Below are 17,234 nucleotides of genomic sequence, written 5' to 3' on the forward strand. Positions count from 1 at the left end.
CGGGGCATCCAAAATTTCTCTGTGCAAGCTGTTCCAGTGCCTCACTACCCTCATTGTGAAAAGCTTCTTCCTTGTACCTAGTCGAAATCTACCATCTTTTATCTTACAATCATTACCCTGTGACGCTCCTCTGTGCCTAACTTAAGCAACCTCCTAGTCTGTGCACAAGAGAAAAAACAGTGCCTGTGTATGATCAACGCAAATGTGCAGTGGCAGTCTGGGCTCAAATCTTATCCTCATAGCTCAGGTCATTTTATTGCAATGACCACATGTTTCACCTGAGCGTTGCTGTTGGCATACATACTGCACTGCCTGCTCCAGGCTGACAGGTGTTAATGAGCTCTGCTTAGCATGATGATAGCACCAGGCTTCCAAACGCAGGGCTGAACAGACCCCTAAAGATTGAGAGCAGAGTACGTTGCCCTAAGGAGGCCAAATATCACATGGATCCATTCAGGGAGATGAGATGAAGGTACAGTAACACCATGCAGCTACAGCATGGCAATATTGTCTCATGCAGGTACATAGTCACACATTCTTATATTAAATAAATAAAGGGGAAAACACAGTAAAGAGGAAAAGTACATTGCAAACATCTCAAATCAGAATGAATCCTAAATCAGCAGGTAATTTCTAAGGAACTAGGGTTATCGCATACAGCCGCACTCAAACAGAAGAGAAAAAATAGGATAGCATATCTCAGGCTAGTAAAACCACACACAAATGAAAGATGACCTGCAACTGGAGACAGATCACAAAATGGTTACTGTATCGCCCTAAAGGCCACCAGAGTCCTTCTGTTCTCATCTTATCATGTGAGAGGCTTCCTTATTTGTGCAGTGTCTGCCATTTAATATCCTTCAGAGACTACAGGACTGGTGGAACAGCCAGTTTAATAAGTAATAAAAATGATATTCTCTGAGTTTCCAGTTGTGATATCCAGTTGTGATATCATCCGCAGCACTGCAGAGCTTCCCACACGTAAGTCTCAAGACAAACCTCAGTTGGGGAATTCAGTTGCAGACAACTTCAGATCCATGGTACTACTTCAGTCAACTAAGGACTTCTACAGGAAAGAGCTTTAAATATTCAAACTGTTGGCATAAATTGCAAGTTTCTTCATCACCGAAACATCTGTCTGAGCATACAGGCCACTTTGTCAGACCCCAGATTTCAAACTGTTGACACATTCTTCCAGTGCTTCCAAATGCATGAGGCTTGTCACAGAAACATCTTGCCCTTAAGTTTTCCAGAAAATAAAAAACAATGCAGAAATTTAATTTACTTCACCTTAATATGTTTTGGAACAAGCCATGGAAGTCACCTACCCACTTTGAAGTCCTTTCCAGATAACCCCTGAGTACATAGACCATGGACTGACATGGTGGATCTGCCAACATTTTCCTTGGTGGCAAAATAGGCTTGACGAATGCCTTCCTCTGGCCTGCCACTCCCTCACTGCCTTGCTTAGGCACCTGAAATAATCCATCCAAAATATACCCCGTTACCATTATGTTCTTTATAAGCTACCTGCCAGTGTTTAACACTAAAGGTGGGTCAAAATTCACAATCCACAGGAAGGGTTTTAAGCTGGTGACCCTGTGCAGTTTGTCAAGGGTGACACTGACCTGCACAGGGGCTGCCGGAGGGAACAAGCTCAAGAAATGGCAAATTCGCCTCAAGCAAGGCACCTTCAGTGCCCACCTGGCATCCCCATCCCGGCCACATGAGAGTCCTGCACAAGCTGAGGCGTGGGCAAAGGAGGTTTTAACTATCAGTCAGGAGAAATCCATTTGCCACGTGGAGGGGCAGCACATTGCTACTCAAAGTAAGTGAATGGGTACAGTCCTGCTTCCAGCACTCAGGCAGGACCTGATGCTTATTTACCAGAGCACCTTTTCACATCATTTTGAAAGTATTTTAAAATGATATTACACATGCAAAATCTCTATTTATTGTCAAAGTAAAGTAAGGGGTTTATGGCAAATTAAATCTGTATCTTTGGCAATAATTCTAGTAAGTTTATCACTTGCAGACTAAAATCTGCATTGGAGACTCAGTTATATGGTGAAATGCAATTTATCCTTATTACATGAGTATTTTCCTAAAGCACATTAAACTGCAGTTGCCAGGTCTGTAAAATGAAAACTTAGAAAAAGGAACTTAACTTGCATTGACTAAAAGGTATATGCCATTATTTATGGAAACTTGCTATGGCTGTAAATTGAACTGATGAGCAGGAAAAAACCTAAACACTTTAAATGTCTGTTGTTGGCTCACTCATCAAGGCTAGTTAAACTGTTGCTCCTATTTTTTCTTGATTTCTCTATGTATTTGTGATCTAAAGGTATTCCCAACAAATTTAATGGCATGTACTGTTTCAAAAGCTATGCACCATTTCCAATAACTGGGATTTTGTCAGACCTCAATGGATCTCATTAAAAAAAAAAAAGAGAAAGGGGTGGAACATGTTCTGAACTTCCAATTATGAGTTAACTCTGAAGCAAGAGGAATTCACAGTCCTTAACAAAAACCATATTTTTCAAAGAGCTACCATGTGGAATTGGGAGAGGCTTATCATTTAGCTATTATTATTCACAGAGCTCTGGCTGTACTCAGTGCTTTACAGATGTATAAATAAAACAAGGTCCTTATTTCAATGGTTTTCATAGTGCTATTCATATACTCAGATATGGGTTAAGGTCCATATGAAGTACTGAAGGACAGCTGAAATAAGAATAAAAAGGCAATTACCAGTGTGGGAACATGAAATGAAAATACATTTAATTTGTTCCTTGTGACGCAAAAGAAAAAGGATGTTGTTCAATATATGAGAAGGAGAGAATCAAAACATTTGGCATCCTCTTTGTTAGGAATAGAGAGAGGAGACTTGGTAACTACACTACCTCACAAATTTAAAATACATCTTTTTCCAGAAAAGTGACAAATTGCAAAGGCTGGAATGAGAGCCTGGTAAGTTATGAAAAGGTGGGTGAACTTGAGAGGATACAGCAACTATGGAAGTGGGACTCTTTTATTTATCTCCGTGTTTTAACCACTTTCATGAGATCCTATTTATATTCATCACACTGATTATTTTAATTAATATGCATAGCAGTTAACAAACCAAGCTGGAGAACATGAACTGTAAAATAAAGTAACTAAAGTAACTTTTGATATGCTTACTAAGGTTATATACAAACATATCCACCCACAGTACTGTTAACAAGCCTAGAATGATAGAGTTATTCAAATTGAAAAAGACCTCTAAGATCATTCAGTCCAACAATAATCCAGTACTGCCAAGTCCACCACTAAACCCTAAGGACCACATCTACACATCTTTCAAACACCTTCAGGAATGGTGACTCAACCTCCTTCCTGGGCAGACTGTTCCAATGTTTAAGAACCTTTTCTGTGAAGAAATTTTTCCTACTGTACTATTTAAACTTTCCCTGACACAACCTGAGGCAATTTCTTCTTGTTCTATCACTTGTTACTAGGGAGACAAGACTCACCCACCTCACTACAACCTGCTTTCAGGTAGTTTTAAGAGACCACTATGAGTAGCAATTTTTTTTCCTTTTTGAAGAGTTAAAACCAAACTCCTCGACTCCTAAATTTCAATTTCTTATTCTCAGGAATGAAATCTTAAAACTAGAAATAAGTGGGAGAATGGAGAAGGGGCAGAATGGATATTTACACTGTTTCTGTGAATAGCCTGTGATACTTTGGGACACTTTAGTTTCTGGGATATTTTGCTGCATACTCAAAGACCATTTCATGTTTTTAATAATGCCTGCTAGATTGCAAATAAAAACCTCTCAAATGACTGTATAAAAACATCAATCATATCTGAAAACATCTTAATAAAAAGATTTTCTCAAGTACCATCACATATCGTCTCCATGGCAACTACAGAAATTACATACCAGGAAAAGCAAGAATAGGATTATAAACTTTTGTCAGTTTCCAGGTCCCACAGGAGAAACAGGGAGGCAAGCTAGCACTGCCTGACCAGCTTCTCCCACAAAATGGCCAGCTGGCTTGAGGATACACTTCTTTTGCTTTCCAGGGGCAGGCTTTCTGGATGTTCCTGTTTGACCCAGTCTAATTCCTGGTGTACAAGGTAAGGTCCAAGCCAGACCACTCCAAGCCTAGGTATATTAATCCCCAGAAGCTACAGTCTGCCTCACATTGAGAAGCTGTGTTGTTCCTATCCTTGCTTAATGTGGCTCCCTGGACCCCTAAACTGAGAGCCAAAGAGGTGATACAAGGCTTATGGGAAGATGGAGGCAAGCTCAAAAGGGAGCTATCTGAACAACTGAGTAAATAGTGCTGTTAAGTGTTACATCAGGCAGGGCAAGGCACAAGGAGTACTCTTGCAGAGATGTCTCTCTCTGCATGTACACACAAACATGCCTCCAAGCACAGATAGCTCATTCCCTCTTGTTATTGTAGTACAAGTCTCACTGAAGCACAAATGAGCTATTTCTGACTCTACCTCAATCAGAAACAGAAAACCCTGACAGAAATGTAATACATTATTTACCAAATCCTCAAAAGAATTTTTATATAAAATTCTCCCTTTACCAGTTGAGAGGAATGGCACGTCTCTTCCAGCATGCACTCTCCAGTATCACTTTCAAACAAAGGCAGGCTTGTCTCCCATTCTAACTCAAATAATCTTCTGTTAGCTGTAACTAGCCCTTCCTTTGATCTTCACAGAAAATGCTGCTCCAAGTCACAACCTGAGTGAACATGCTCAGTTGTTGAAACACGGAGTCACATATGTCAGACAGGTATAAACACAGGCAGGAAATCACAATGCTTACAAGCCAGTGGCATTTCAGAAATATTCTAACAGGACTAACAACAGGGGAGGGAAAAAAGAACAGACCTGACTGCATTTAGAATGAAGTTGGATCCATCTGTTAAAAGAATTACTTGATTTTATTGCAGGGGAATGAGGAGCCCAAAGGCCCTTCCAGTCTGCTGCTCCTGCAGAGGAGGGGTGCTCTGTAATCATTCCTTGCTTTCCTTCCTGCACCTCTTGCACTTGGCTCTCCTAGTTTCATTTCCAGAGAGAGTGTTAATCATTTACAGATAGTTCCTAACGCAAAAAAAATGAGTGGACTCCAGAAGGCAGAACCTTCTGCTTAGCAGCATTATTCATTTAAATATAAACAACTGCTAGATTATCAGTGATGATCTAAAAACAAGAGGTCCTGCACTCTGAAATATTCACACGTATGTAGATGGGTACATACACACACAAACACTTTGCTGGATGCTTTTTAATTTGCAGATACTTATGTTCAAAACTGTAAGATGTAAATCTTGGAATAAAAAAACAAACCCTAAAGAAATGGTCTCACATTCAAGTTTCTTGCAAGGGCTTGAGATACAGGTAGCAGGCTGGTGTTTGCTCAGCTGTCTCCCTGTGACACATTACAGTTGGACATTTGGACATTTTACTACAAACTGTAGTTTACTGGTTTAAAGTATAAAAGTATTACTAGCATTTTGCAATGCATGGCTAATGCTGACATAAAGAGTAGGTGTTTAGCTCACAAAAATTCAAAGCCATCTACTTCATAGCTGCCTTCTGCAAGAGAAAACTAAGATCAGTGTAGCTGAATGATCCATTCTAGGTACCTTTAACACCTTCTAATGCACTCTTTTGTACTTACAGAGATAACAAGGCGGTGATGCTTCCCCCCCTAGTTTTGAGTATTGTTGGTCTTTCAGCAACTGTATCTCATGTGGATTCTCCAATATAGAACTTGCTGTCTTTTTTTTTCTGGTATTTTAGCATTAGTATAGGATATAATGGTATATATGATATAACTTCTTCTTGACAGGGGTTACTATGGAACTGGGGTCAGGAAGTTAAATTCCTTTTCAGGAATTAAAGAAATGAAGGAGAACTGAGTATTCTTTTCATGAGCCAGATGCTATTATCTCTCACATGCATGCTTTTTAAACCATGCACTGCTCTTCAGTTTGTCCTGGCAGTCTCTGATGTGTAGTTATCACAGCAGCCAGCAGCTCAGCCTCACACAGCTGGAGCCACTCTTCCAGCAAGATGGGGGAGAAAACTGGAAGGGTAAAAGCACAAAAAATTGTGGGTTGAGATAGAGACAGTTCAATAGATAAAGCAAATGCTGCATGAGAAGCAAAGCAATATCAGGAATTCATTCACTGCTTCCCATCAGTGTGTAAGTCTTCAGCCATTTCTAGGAAAGCAGTACTCCATCATGGGTAATGGTTACCTAGGAGGACCAATGCCAAATGTCCCCTTTTTCCCTTCTTCCCCCTGCTTTTTATGCTGAGCATGACACCATATGGTATGGAATATTCCTTTGGTCAGCTGGGGTCAACTGTCCCAGCTGTGTCCCATTCTGGCTTCTTGTGCATCCCCAGCCTACACTACACTGATGGGGCAGTATGAGAAACAAAACACACCCTAATGCTATGCAAGCACTGTTCAGCAGCAACTAAACATCCTGATTGCTAGCAATACTTTTTTCATCACAAATCCAAAACACAGACCACACAAATTACTATGAAGAACATTAACTCTGGCAAAAACCAGTACAATAATCAAGAGACGGAGCTAGAGTTTTGATCAGGTGAAAGCTCCTATTATTTGTTTGACTGAAACTTCTACAAATACTACAAGCTGTGCTCTTGGTCATCTTGACATGATGACTGAGTCACTGCTTCATGATAACACAGACACTGAGTGATATAATGTTCATGGTGCTTTAGTGACTACTGGAAGCAAAAGACTGTTACTGAAAGAGAGAGAAACAAAGAAAATAATGTGATAAGAAGTCAGTAACTACAAAAACCTTGTGGCAATTACAAAGCAAGAAAAAAAACCCCAAACCACAACAATACCCCCAATAAAAATGGAAAAGAAACATTAAAAAATAGTAGGTTAGAGTCATAAAGCAAAGTAAATGGAGTCACGATCTATTTACTCCCAAGCTGGAGCCCAAAAAATTAAACTAGGTTTTAACTGGGAGTTAACTGTGTGGGTATAAGCCTGTTATGTACACAAACCCCATATTTTGGTTGCTTTTCACAGGAACATCTTTACAGTGGAGATATCCTTGGCTGTTGAAGGAAAAGGCTTCAAGTGCAATCTGTATCAGCTGGCAAAATTACTTCGTTTTGAGCAGGATGACAGTCAAGTCATTGAACACGTTAGCTAGGACTCTGCTGGAGATTTCAGCTCCCATGAGGCTGATTTAGTTCTAGGGAATTAAGTGTCAGCCAGAGGTAGAGTTGTCCACAAGGGGATATGAACTTCCATGTTACTACTTCACCTCAGCCACCATGAAGTCCTGTCCAAGGAGCCAGTATGTGCTTTGCTCTGACCCATTGTTTTTGTGTGTGGAGGGACTTCTTCCAAACCTTGCACTTCGCCATAGGCCTCTGCATTAGAAGGTTGTTTCTGCAACACACAGCAGGATACAAAGGGGAATATAGCCAGAGAGTCGCTGTGTGCCTCATCCAAAAGTTAAACCCTAATGATTCCGTGATTTCTCTTTATCATAGTTCCATAATCTCTCTTCATTTCCCCATTATGGGAAAAACAGTTCATATCACCAAACGAGGCCAAAGCTTCTAGCCTAGATGATGTAAATCAACCATGAACGTCATTGAGGAAAAGGGAGTTACACCGGTATAACCTCAGTTTAAGCAGAACACATCTGTTTAGGTTGATATTGACTATTTACTTTTGAGTACAATGCAAACATCCCTTTCTTAAGAGCTCTGCTCCAGGCCTGGTGCTGATTCACACATCAATGGGCTGTTCTCTGAAGCTGCTGGCCACGTTTCAAAGTCCGTATTAGTCAAAGAATGGAAAGCATATCTCCCAACTGCTCACATTAGTGAATGCCATTCTTCTGGGACAATCCCTGTTGACATTATAAACATGAGCATAACAGTTTATACATCTTACCAAAATTCCACATAAAATAATCACAGTCTCCAGTTACCAGGTTAGACAAAGGTCCTCACCTCCCTTACGACTGAAGTTCACAGTCTGCAGTTTGTTCATGTTTCTAAAGCTTTGTTTTTTGAGTTGGGTCAAATTTCTACTTGAGTAATTTGTTTTCTTTTGATTCCTTCAAACAGGGCTTAATCAGATATGGCAGACTGTTGGAGACAAGCAAGGATAAAATTCAGACATCTTTTTTATCGATGCCCAAAGCAGACTTCAAGACCATAGAAGAAGAAAGATCATACTTAAGCTCCCAAGAGCAATGAAGTCTTTGGATCACAAAATCATAAGGAGCCAGAGTTACAGGTGTGATTTTACATGAAAGACAACTTTTATTTTAAGAATTATATCAATGACTATTTTCCTGTCAGTTTACCCAGACAAAATGCTTCATTGAGGAGCCAAATGAGTGCTAGGGCAAATGAACCAGAAGAAGCACAGATTCAAGGTGGGAGCAACACCACTGCTTTGTGCGACAGCAGTGTCCTAGATCCACACAGTAATCTCATGAAATCTTAGGAGCAGACAGGTGTTGGTATGAGCAGCCAGACTTTCACCCTACATCACTGCAACTCACAGACATGCTATGAGACTCGAAAATCAACACAGTGGCCACAGCCAATTTAATTTAAAGTCCATTAGTTGTAGACTAGTCTAGAAGATGGGAACAGGAAGTGCAAAGCACTACACTGAGCCAGGCACCTCCAAAGTACCATAGGGATTTAGATTCATCCCATGCCTGGTCTTTCCCACTCAATGATGACTAAGGGAGGAGGAGTACCTGCTCTGCTGGCTCCATAGTTTAAGCCCTCAAGTCGGTGGCTAAGCTGGATATCAGATACAGCCTGCACTATGCACCCCATCTTTCCGTAACATACCATTTTGAAGCAGTCCAAAGCAAAACTAAATTCTGCACTAGGTAGGATATGTGTAATTAGTGACTCAAGTGTCTTTGCATTTGTCTTCTGCACCCCACTTTCTGACAAATGACTAGTAGTGTAATGTTCTTTACTGCCTAGAAATTTCCTAATTAACATTCTCGAACCTCTTAAAAGAGATTAGTATAATTACAAAGCTCCTGTTTAACTTTGTCACCTCAATCATCAGTAAAAAAAAGAAAAAATTCAAATGCAAATTTCTTTAACATCCTCAGAAAAAAATTAAAACTCATTTTACCATAGCATCTGCTGAGAAGAGAAGCATTGAAAACAGTCTAAGATTTGTGAAAAATAGCCCAGTGAGAATCAGGCAACAGATACTCAGACAAGCTATAGCTGGTGCTTAGCACAGCCCCAGCTCTGCAAGAGCATTCATTTTCAGTGTCCTGGATGAGGCGTCCAGGAAGAGCTACCAAGACTTCTTCAAAATGAATTTTAAGGTATCAGCCTAAATAAAAGGGTTTTGCTCACCAGCTTCTGTTGTCTGTCAGGCTAGGAAACATTCCTGCAAGCAGCTCTGCCAGGAATGCTGAAGAGAAGGAGATGTCCAGAATAGATGGACTGTGAGCTCTCCCACCATCCGCATTTGCTTGAGCCTGTGTGCCCCAAGCTCAGAACGTGGAGCTGGGTTGGTTTACTGTTACCTGCTGCCCAGCACCATGCTGGGCTTGGCAGGGAAACTGTCACAGGCACATGACTCCTTCCAGGCCTTGTAGAAGGAACCCAAGCAGGGCAGTACACACACACTAGAAAATTCTGTTCTGGGACCCAGAGAAGTGCCTGGTTGTGAGGAAAGAGACAACTCTTAATTAAATTAAGAATTAAAATAATTTATTGAAAACAGAAAAGTTAAAAAATTACAAAAAATAAGAAAAATATAAAAATTTGGGATCCTATGGCTCAGTAGATGGTATGCCCCAGGAGTGCAGGGATCTGAGATCTTCTGGCTGGGACAGCACTGGACCTCAGGTAGAGAAAAAGAACTTGCAGTGCTCAGCTGACTTTTGGCTGGTCCAAAAGTCAGAAAAAAAAGTTTTTAAAGGCTCCTTAATAGGACTAAGGCTTCTAATGCCCAGCACTGATGTCCACCACAGCTAGCCTGCAAACAACTCTCCCAACCTTCTCGCTCCTCTCTGAACACTCTCTCCCTCTCTCTGAACTTCTTGAGGCCTGTCTTTGCTCTGCCCCAGCCCGCCCACAGCCCGCCCCTTCAGTTTAAAGTGATTGGTTCTTTCCCTTTGATAGATCATCTCAGTCCACCAATGGCTCATCGTTGTCAGAGGGGTGGTATTAGTTGAGATAAGGGTGGTAAAATGCCCTCATTAAAATTAAGGTTGCCATGGAGCTTGCCTGCAGGGTAACGGTTGAGGAGCTAAAAATAGCTGCTGGCTGTTAGAAACTGGGGTTTTGAAGTTAGCCTTTGGATTAAGGTGCAAAGTAAACACACTTAAAAAAATATTAAAATACATCCAACACATCTTAAAACACTTGTAAAAGCAGACAATGAACATAGGAAAGATAACTCTTATGGTGTACAGGTGGTTTAAAGTTTGAGAAGGGAGCATAAGTTGGGGATTTTTAACTGGGGAATTTCTAACTGGGAATGGTGCAACTCTCTTAATAAACCACTTTGAACAATTGAAAACATTGATAATGGAACTTGGTTTTTGTACCTGGGCTGATGGGTTAATTTTAACATTCAAATTTAAAAATATTTAACTCAGAATTAATTGATTAAAACGCTTAATATGCAAAGACGAAACACAATTAGGGATTTCATGTATGACACTGGCGGAAACCAGATAAGCAGGTCACTCCTCAAGCAGGCTTACAAAACTGCATACTGCCTCCAGTCTTTGGGCTACTTTCCCACTGTTCCAGACCTGCTGCCCCATGTCCAGCCTCCTCTGTGTTCAGAGGTATAAACAGCTCCATGGTTTATTCCCACTCTGCTTGCAGTGGTTGAGGAAAAAAACCCTGTATTTCCCTATGGATGTTGAGAGCTGGGATGATAGACATGTTTATAGTACTGTGCAAAGGGACAGGCAAGGGGTATGCTCTCCTGTACTTATTTCCCTTACCTTTAAGCAATGAGTAAGTTCCCAAGCAGCAGCTGATCTCTCTCTAAACTGGAGGCTGCAGTCTGTAAGCTGTGTGTTCGTTTCGCACCAAAGATGTGATCTTTACATCTGCGGGGATGGTTGATGTTCAGCAAGGCAGAATAGGTGTATGAGGTTGAAGAAAGATATGGGCAACACTTTCTAACCAGTGTTCAATTTTGCCTTCTCATGTCAGCTTCTTGGTCACACTAAAGCTAATCAGAACACAACCCTCAGCAGATCAGACCTACAGCTCTGACAGAGCCTGAGAGCTTGTGTGCAAGCTGGTTCAGTTGACAGTCCTGCTTTTATGAGCCAGAGCCACAAATTCTTTTCTAGCAGAAACTAGTTAAATGGGCACTAAACCTTGGCAAGTTGCTGGATTTTTGACAGCAGACGAACAACAGAAAACTGTGCAGTGCTTCTTCTTGCTTCTAGCTGCAATGGGAATATAGGTGATTCCATCTGAACACAAGGAAGAACTTCTTTACTGTGAGGCTGACAGAGCACTGGAACAGGCTGCCCAGAGAGGTTGTAGAGTCTCCTTCTCTGGAATGATTCAAAAGCCTTTTGGACACAATCCTGAGTAATGTGCTCTAGGGGGCCCTGGTTGAGTGGGGAGATTGAGCTAGAAGATTTCCAGTGATTCCTTCCAACCTTACCCATTCTGTGATCACGTGCTTCATTGTGACATTTAAGTTTTGAATTCCCCTATGAGAGATTCAAAGAGGTTGCATTTTAAAGCCTGAGCAAAGTCCTCTTCCCAAGTTTTGATTTATTAGGGCTGAAAATAATATATATTTCCCTAATACCTAAAAAATGGTATGCATTTTCTCCCAAACACATTTCCCAGTAAGATAAAGGAAACAAACTGTGTGAACTCTGAAATCTGATAGGTAGAGGACAAGAGGATGAAATAGAGTCAGTGTTTTGATACCCTTGTTTGCTTTCAGTGAACAGTTTTAGAATAAAGAGCTGGGGGGATGGTTTTGAACTGGAAAAACTTCACTGCAGTCTTCACAGATGAGTACACCAGCAGAAAGCTGGGTGAGGACGTTTGCCTCTACTTTCCCCATGCTCAGGGACTGGTTTACTGATTAACCTGAAAAAGCTAACATCTGCAGTGCATCAGGGAGCAGACTGGAGACTGAGGTATCCTACAGAGACTGAGAAAATAGCATTAAAAACCCCTACAAAACACTTGAAGGGGGAAAAAAGCCTAGGAGGGTTTGCCTTCATCTTTAACAGCCTTTCCCTTCCTTCTTGCAGAGGAAAGATGTCCTGATTGAAACCCACCTGTGCTGTGGCCATGCTGCCCTTTGACTCCCACCCACACATCCTATGGACACCTTGACTTGCTCTAGAGCTTTTCCTAATTGAAAGCCATGGCTGGAAATGCCATTGCTTAAGTGTTCAAAATACCCTGGTGAATGTTTGTAGGGATGTACCACAACAACATTTTCCTCTGGTGATGGTGCCAGCTAAAGAGACCTTCACTGTCTCTAGGGTGCTTCCTAAGCCAAGGCAAATGGAGAGAAAATCTTTCTCTCCATGGAGACAAAATCTTTCTCTCCATGGAGACAACTCCCTGCCCTCCTGCCTTGGGTCCCTCACAGCACAGGTGAAGCAGCCCCCACAGCATCAGAAGTACCAGCAGGCACTGTGCTGCCACTGGAAAAAAACAAGACCAAATGATGCTCTCACCTTGCTGAGGCTAGACATCCAGCCCCTAGTAAAGAGGGGTGAGTTGGAGCACTGAAGAAGTTCTTCTTGAACAGAATGAGCTAAAAACCTCAGTTGTGGCATTCCACACAAAATCTAGATTTCATCTATATGATAGAAGGCAGAGTAGAAAGACCTCTGCAAGAATGTGTTTAATCTGTGGGATTTGTCATCACACCTGATATCAGCCGCAGCCGCCCACTGATGAGACCACACAAGGGATCAGGCACATACTCATGCTTGACAGGCTGTGATACACTGTGAGGGGGCAAGAGGCCACAGATCCATCTGAAGGAACTGTCAGCATTGTCAGCCCCTAAATACGGAGCAGAAATTATTTATTACTACAATGCACAAAATAAGACAATCTTTCGAGGTGAGTGTCTGGGTATCCAATAATAACTCTGAGTCTATGAAGTGACAAGTAAAGAGGGAAAAAGAAGCAGAAGTGAAATAAATTTCTACCTCTGGCTCAGCTTCTGCACTTGAACGACTACACACAGTGTCCACACACAACAGATATGTGAAATGCTGAGTTACAGAAGAATTGTTAGGGGCTCTGAGCAACATGGTCTAGTGGAAGTTGTTCCTGCCCATGGCAGGGTGTTTGGAACTAGCCAGCCTATAAGGTCCCTTCCAATCCAAACTATTCTATGATTCTATTACATCTGAGCTCTCAGTGACTGTTCTCACCCAGCTGCTTGCTCCTTCTCTGATACAAAGTCAAACCAGGATCAATACTGTAGATAATAATCTCAACTAATCCTGAAAATTGTTTTTGCCCATAAACAACAATATTGTAAATAAGCAAAAACCTATGAGAAGTCCTGAGGGAAATAAAAATGTATTACACTGAGGCAATTACATACACTTCCTATTAAGCAGACAAAGCCCACATGTTATGGCTTCTTACACTCATTACTCCAGCAGACACAAAAAATATTACAATATTAGTTTGCAGGAAATACTTCAGGTAACTAAGTACATATTTCATCAGATTTTACTCCACCATTAAACACGCTCATATCCCGCAACATACCATGCCTATACAGGGAAGGCTGTGGGGGCACGGGCTTGGGTGTTGCTGATTTCAGAGATGCAGTTCCTCAAGCAGTATAAACCAAGCTATATCCATGCTGATGCCAAGGAGAAATCCTATCTCCACCTTTTTTTCCCCATGACCGTGTGGGCCCCCTTCTACCCTTATGCCAACAGCTAGCATCCAGTCAGCCTGATCAGGGACCTTTCAGGAGAACAGTCCCAATTAAAACAAAAGACAAAGAAATGTAAAGCCAGCACAAAGAGGCATTATACTACACAGCCAGGTGGTCACAGCCACTTTAACTTTTTCCAGGGAGCTGAGTGTTTACAAATATCATTTAAGACTTATTCTAGTGCCATGGATTTCCCTAAGGAATGTGTCAGATCTGCTGCTCCCGTGTAGATGTGCCATGTGGCACTAGGCAACTGCAATTGGCAGCCACGCCAAGCCAGTCATGTCTAGGAGCTCTTGAAAGAATATCTCGCTCTTTCACCGCCTGGTGGGGTTGAAGGGGCTGAAAAATACTCCCTGAAAAATAACTCACCTCAGCTGTCCTGGGATGTTTCCAGGCAGATCAGAACCAGTGCAGTTATGGTCTCTTGTAGAGGGAGAAAACAAAGAGCTCCTTTTCAAACCAAGAGGACAAAATGACCTCAAGGAAAGGGGAAGGGAAAGAGCCCCTGTGTGAAGACCTGAAACTGGGCTGATCCACTGAATCACAGCCAGGATAGCCATGAATGGGAGGAGGAAATTGTTTCTGAGGCTTCCAAAAATGTAAAATGTGAAAATGGGGGTGGACAGAAGAATTTAACTGTTGGAAAAATTAAGGTTGGCATCAACACATGACCCATAGTTACGCATTACTGCTCCAAAGCTACAACTAAAGTAAAAAAAAGAACAGAATATCAGTCTCACACACAGACACCCAAGCAGCTCTAAAAAATTATTAAGGTCTACCCAGAAAACCACCATGTTTAAAAAACAGCAACACTCATGCAACAACCCCAAGGAGTACAGGAGCAGGGCTGGGAGGTTTGCCAAGCAAAAAAAAAACCCCCAGCTTGACATGCCAGGGTGGGTGAGTGTCCCCATGCCAAGGGAATTCCCTGTTGCTGCCATCCTCTGGCAGCCGTGCAAGCTCGCAGCCTTGGGACCATAATTCACAAACCCACAGTAAAATCACTGGCTCCACGTTCTTGTCTCCCAGTAAGAGAACCCAGCTCTGGTCCTGGGAAGCACTGCCACCAGCCATCAGCCAGGAGTCCTCCTCACCAGGGAGCTGTGCACAGGAATTCTCAGGTTTCCTTTGCTCTGAGAACATGGGGCTGAAAAATGTGCCCTGCCAAATGGCTATGCACCCAGTAGCAAATGCAGAATCCAGAGCAGAAAGTTTTTGGGACTTTCCTCAGGCTATCAGCTGCTACTGAGCTGCTCCTAGAGAAAAGAGAGCAGGTAGTTGCAAGTCATTTTATGCACAATTTATACCAATACTTTACATTGTGAAAAAGTGGTTTGCCTCTTATGCAGAGAAAATCAAGGATGGTGGGTATCCTTCCATGCCTTCTAGTTTGTGAAATAATATGCAGGGAAAAGGTAAAGGGTTTAATGTACCTCCAATTCATTTTTATTGTTAGCAGATGCTTCAAATTGCTAGTTCTCAGGGACTGCTTCAGCCTCTCTTTTGCAGTTGCCTAAATCCATTGTCAGCACTGACTGCGACAGAAACACAGATGACAAAACCCAGTGATGCTCTAGCACAGGACAGCACAGCTCTGCCCAGTTCCTATGCAGAAAGGACTGCTGAGAGGGGGAAGCCAGGCAGTGCAGGCTGAACAATGGGGTGAAGAGGGAGCAGCGCCAGCAGCAAACAGGTGCTGGAATGGGGCTCTCCAGAGGACACAGGGAAGAGGCTGAAATTAGTACCCCCCTCTCCCCAAGCCCTCTTGTTCCTGGGCCCCACCATGGTGCCGCACGGTGGGCACTTACCTTGTGTGTGCTGTACCAGGGGCCAGAGAGGGGCCCACTCCCGGTTCCCAGTCCCCCAAAGGATGCATTCCAAGATGCCTGGGATGATGTCCATGTCCCTGCCCTCAGGCCCCAGCCACTGGCCATGCCATGCACTGTCCCACCAGTGGGGAGGGGTGGCTCTGAGGAGAGGAACAGGATGTGAACGTGGCACTCTCTTCCTGGTGTGGGGAAGGCTGCACACACAGGTCACTCTGCATGCAGGCGTGTGCCACCAGGGCTGCAATGCTGGTGTGCACCTGGACTCCCTCAGCAGGGGAGCAGTTGTTGCATAGGAGGAGAAGGGGAGCTTGACAGAAGGTTTTGCTGCTCCTTCCAAGTGCATTCAGGTGCCTTTTTTTCTGTCTCTGGCTTCCCCAATGCCCCACCCTGCTCCAAAGAGGCAGCCTGGGAATTTAACTCCTTCAAATCAGTGCCTAAATCTAATGTTTAAGAATTAATTCCTCACTGCTAGATTGCAAAAGTTAGAAGTTGTTGTTCCCAAAGGCAGATAGTCACTTACATGAATTCTTATGTTCTGTATTTTTCTCTCATAACTATTTCCTGATTAGTTTCTTCGCAGAGACTTCGAACAATGGGTTTGTTCCCATGAATAAAGTCTGTGGCTTTATTCATTAATTCTTTTAGTTTTGGTTTAATCATTTAAGTTCTTCTGGGTTAAACAACAACTAAACAAGCTCATTAAAAGGAGAGTAGAGCTAGCAAGGTGGGAGCTTGGCAGAATTACATAAGAGACAGAAGCAGGCTTCTAGAGAAGCATAAAAAGGAATATTTAGACACCACATTTTCAGGCTTCGGACAATACAACTGCTTGCAATCCAGAGAGCTCATGCTGTACCTTGGAGGAACTGACTTGTATTAGTTCATTCCATTGCTTAGCTAGGCTTGAAAACACCCAAAGTCCTGATAATTATTGCAGCAGAGGAGGGTCAGTGGGCAGTTATTCTGCTCCCTGGTACAACAGTTTTCTCCTACTCATAAGAAGAACTGGCATCGATTGCTTAGTCCCAGTAGGGCCCATGGTCCTACCATCAGCAAGATGCATCGAGAGAGAACAAGTCAGCTTGTAGGAGAGCAGGCTGGGGACAGAGCTTCCAGCAGGCAAGGAGATATGATCCCTAATAGAAATGAGGAGCAGCAAAGCTGATTGCCAAGAAAGAAATGAGGATATAACCCTTCAGTATGATTAATTTGGTCAAAAATAGAAGAAACACACAATTACAGGAAAGAAACTGTAGTTAAATTAATACTTTTCAACCTGAATGCTTAACGTCTTAGCCACAAGGATGTTATTTGAATCCAGACAGAAGGTGATATAGAAAAGGCAGAAGTGGCAAGGTAATGCTTCAGTGAGATGATGGTATAACCTCCCAAAATACAAAATCTTG

The 17,234-nt window shown here is 42.4% G+C and overlaps 1 protein-coding gene across 1 annotated transcript in view; it reads right to left on the reverse strand.

The window, feature by feature from the left end:
- Positions 1-15,933, reverse strand: part of NIPAL2 (NIPA like domain containing 2) — a gene marked incomplete at both ends in the record, with an annotated part of 53,161 nt that extends 37,228 nt beyond the window's left edge. Inside the window, one exon of the mRNA XM_082277274.1 lies at positions 15,808-15,933. Coding sequence (XP_082133400.1) covers positions 15,808-15,933 — 126 coding nt within the window. The remainder of the gene's footprint in view (positions 1-15,807) is intronic.
- Between the last annotated feature and the right edge of the window lie 1,301 nt (positions 15,934-17,234).

This window comes from Coloeus monedula (genome assembly GCF_965178545.1).
Source record: "Coloeus monedula genome assembly, chromosome: 1".
Taxonomy (NCBI): domain Eukaryota; kingdom Metazoa; phylum Chordata; class Aves; order Passeriformes; family Corvidae; genus Coloeus; species Coloeus monedula.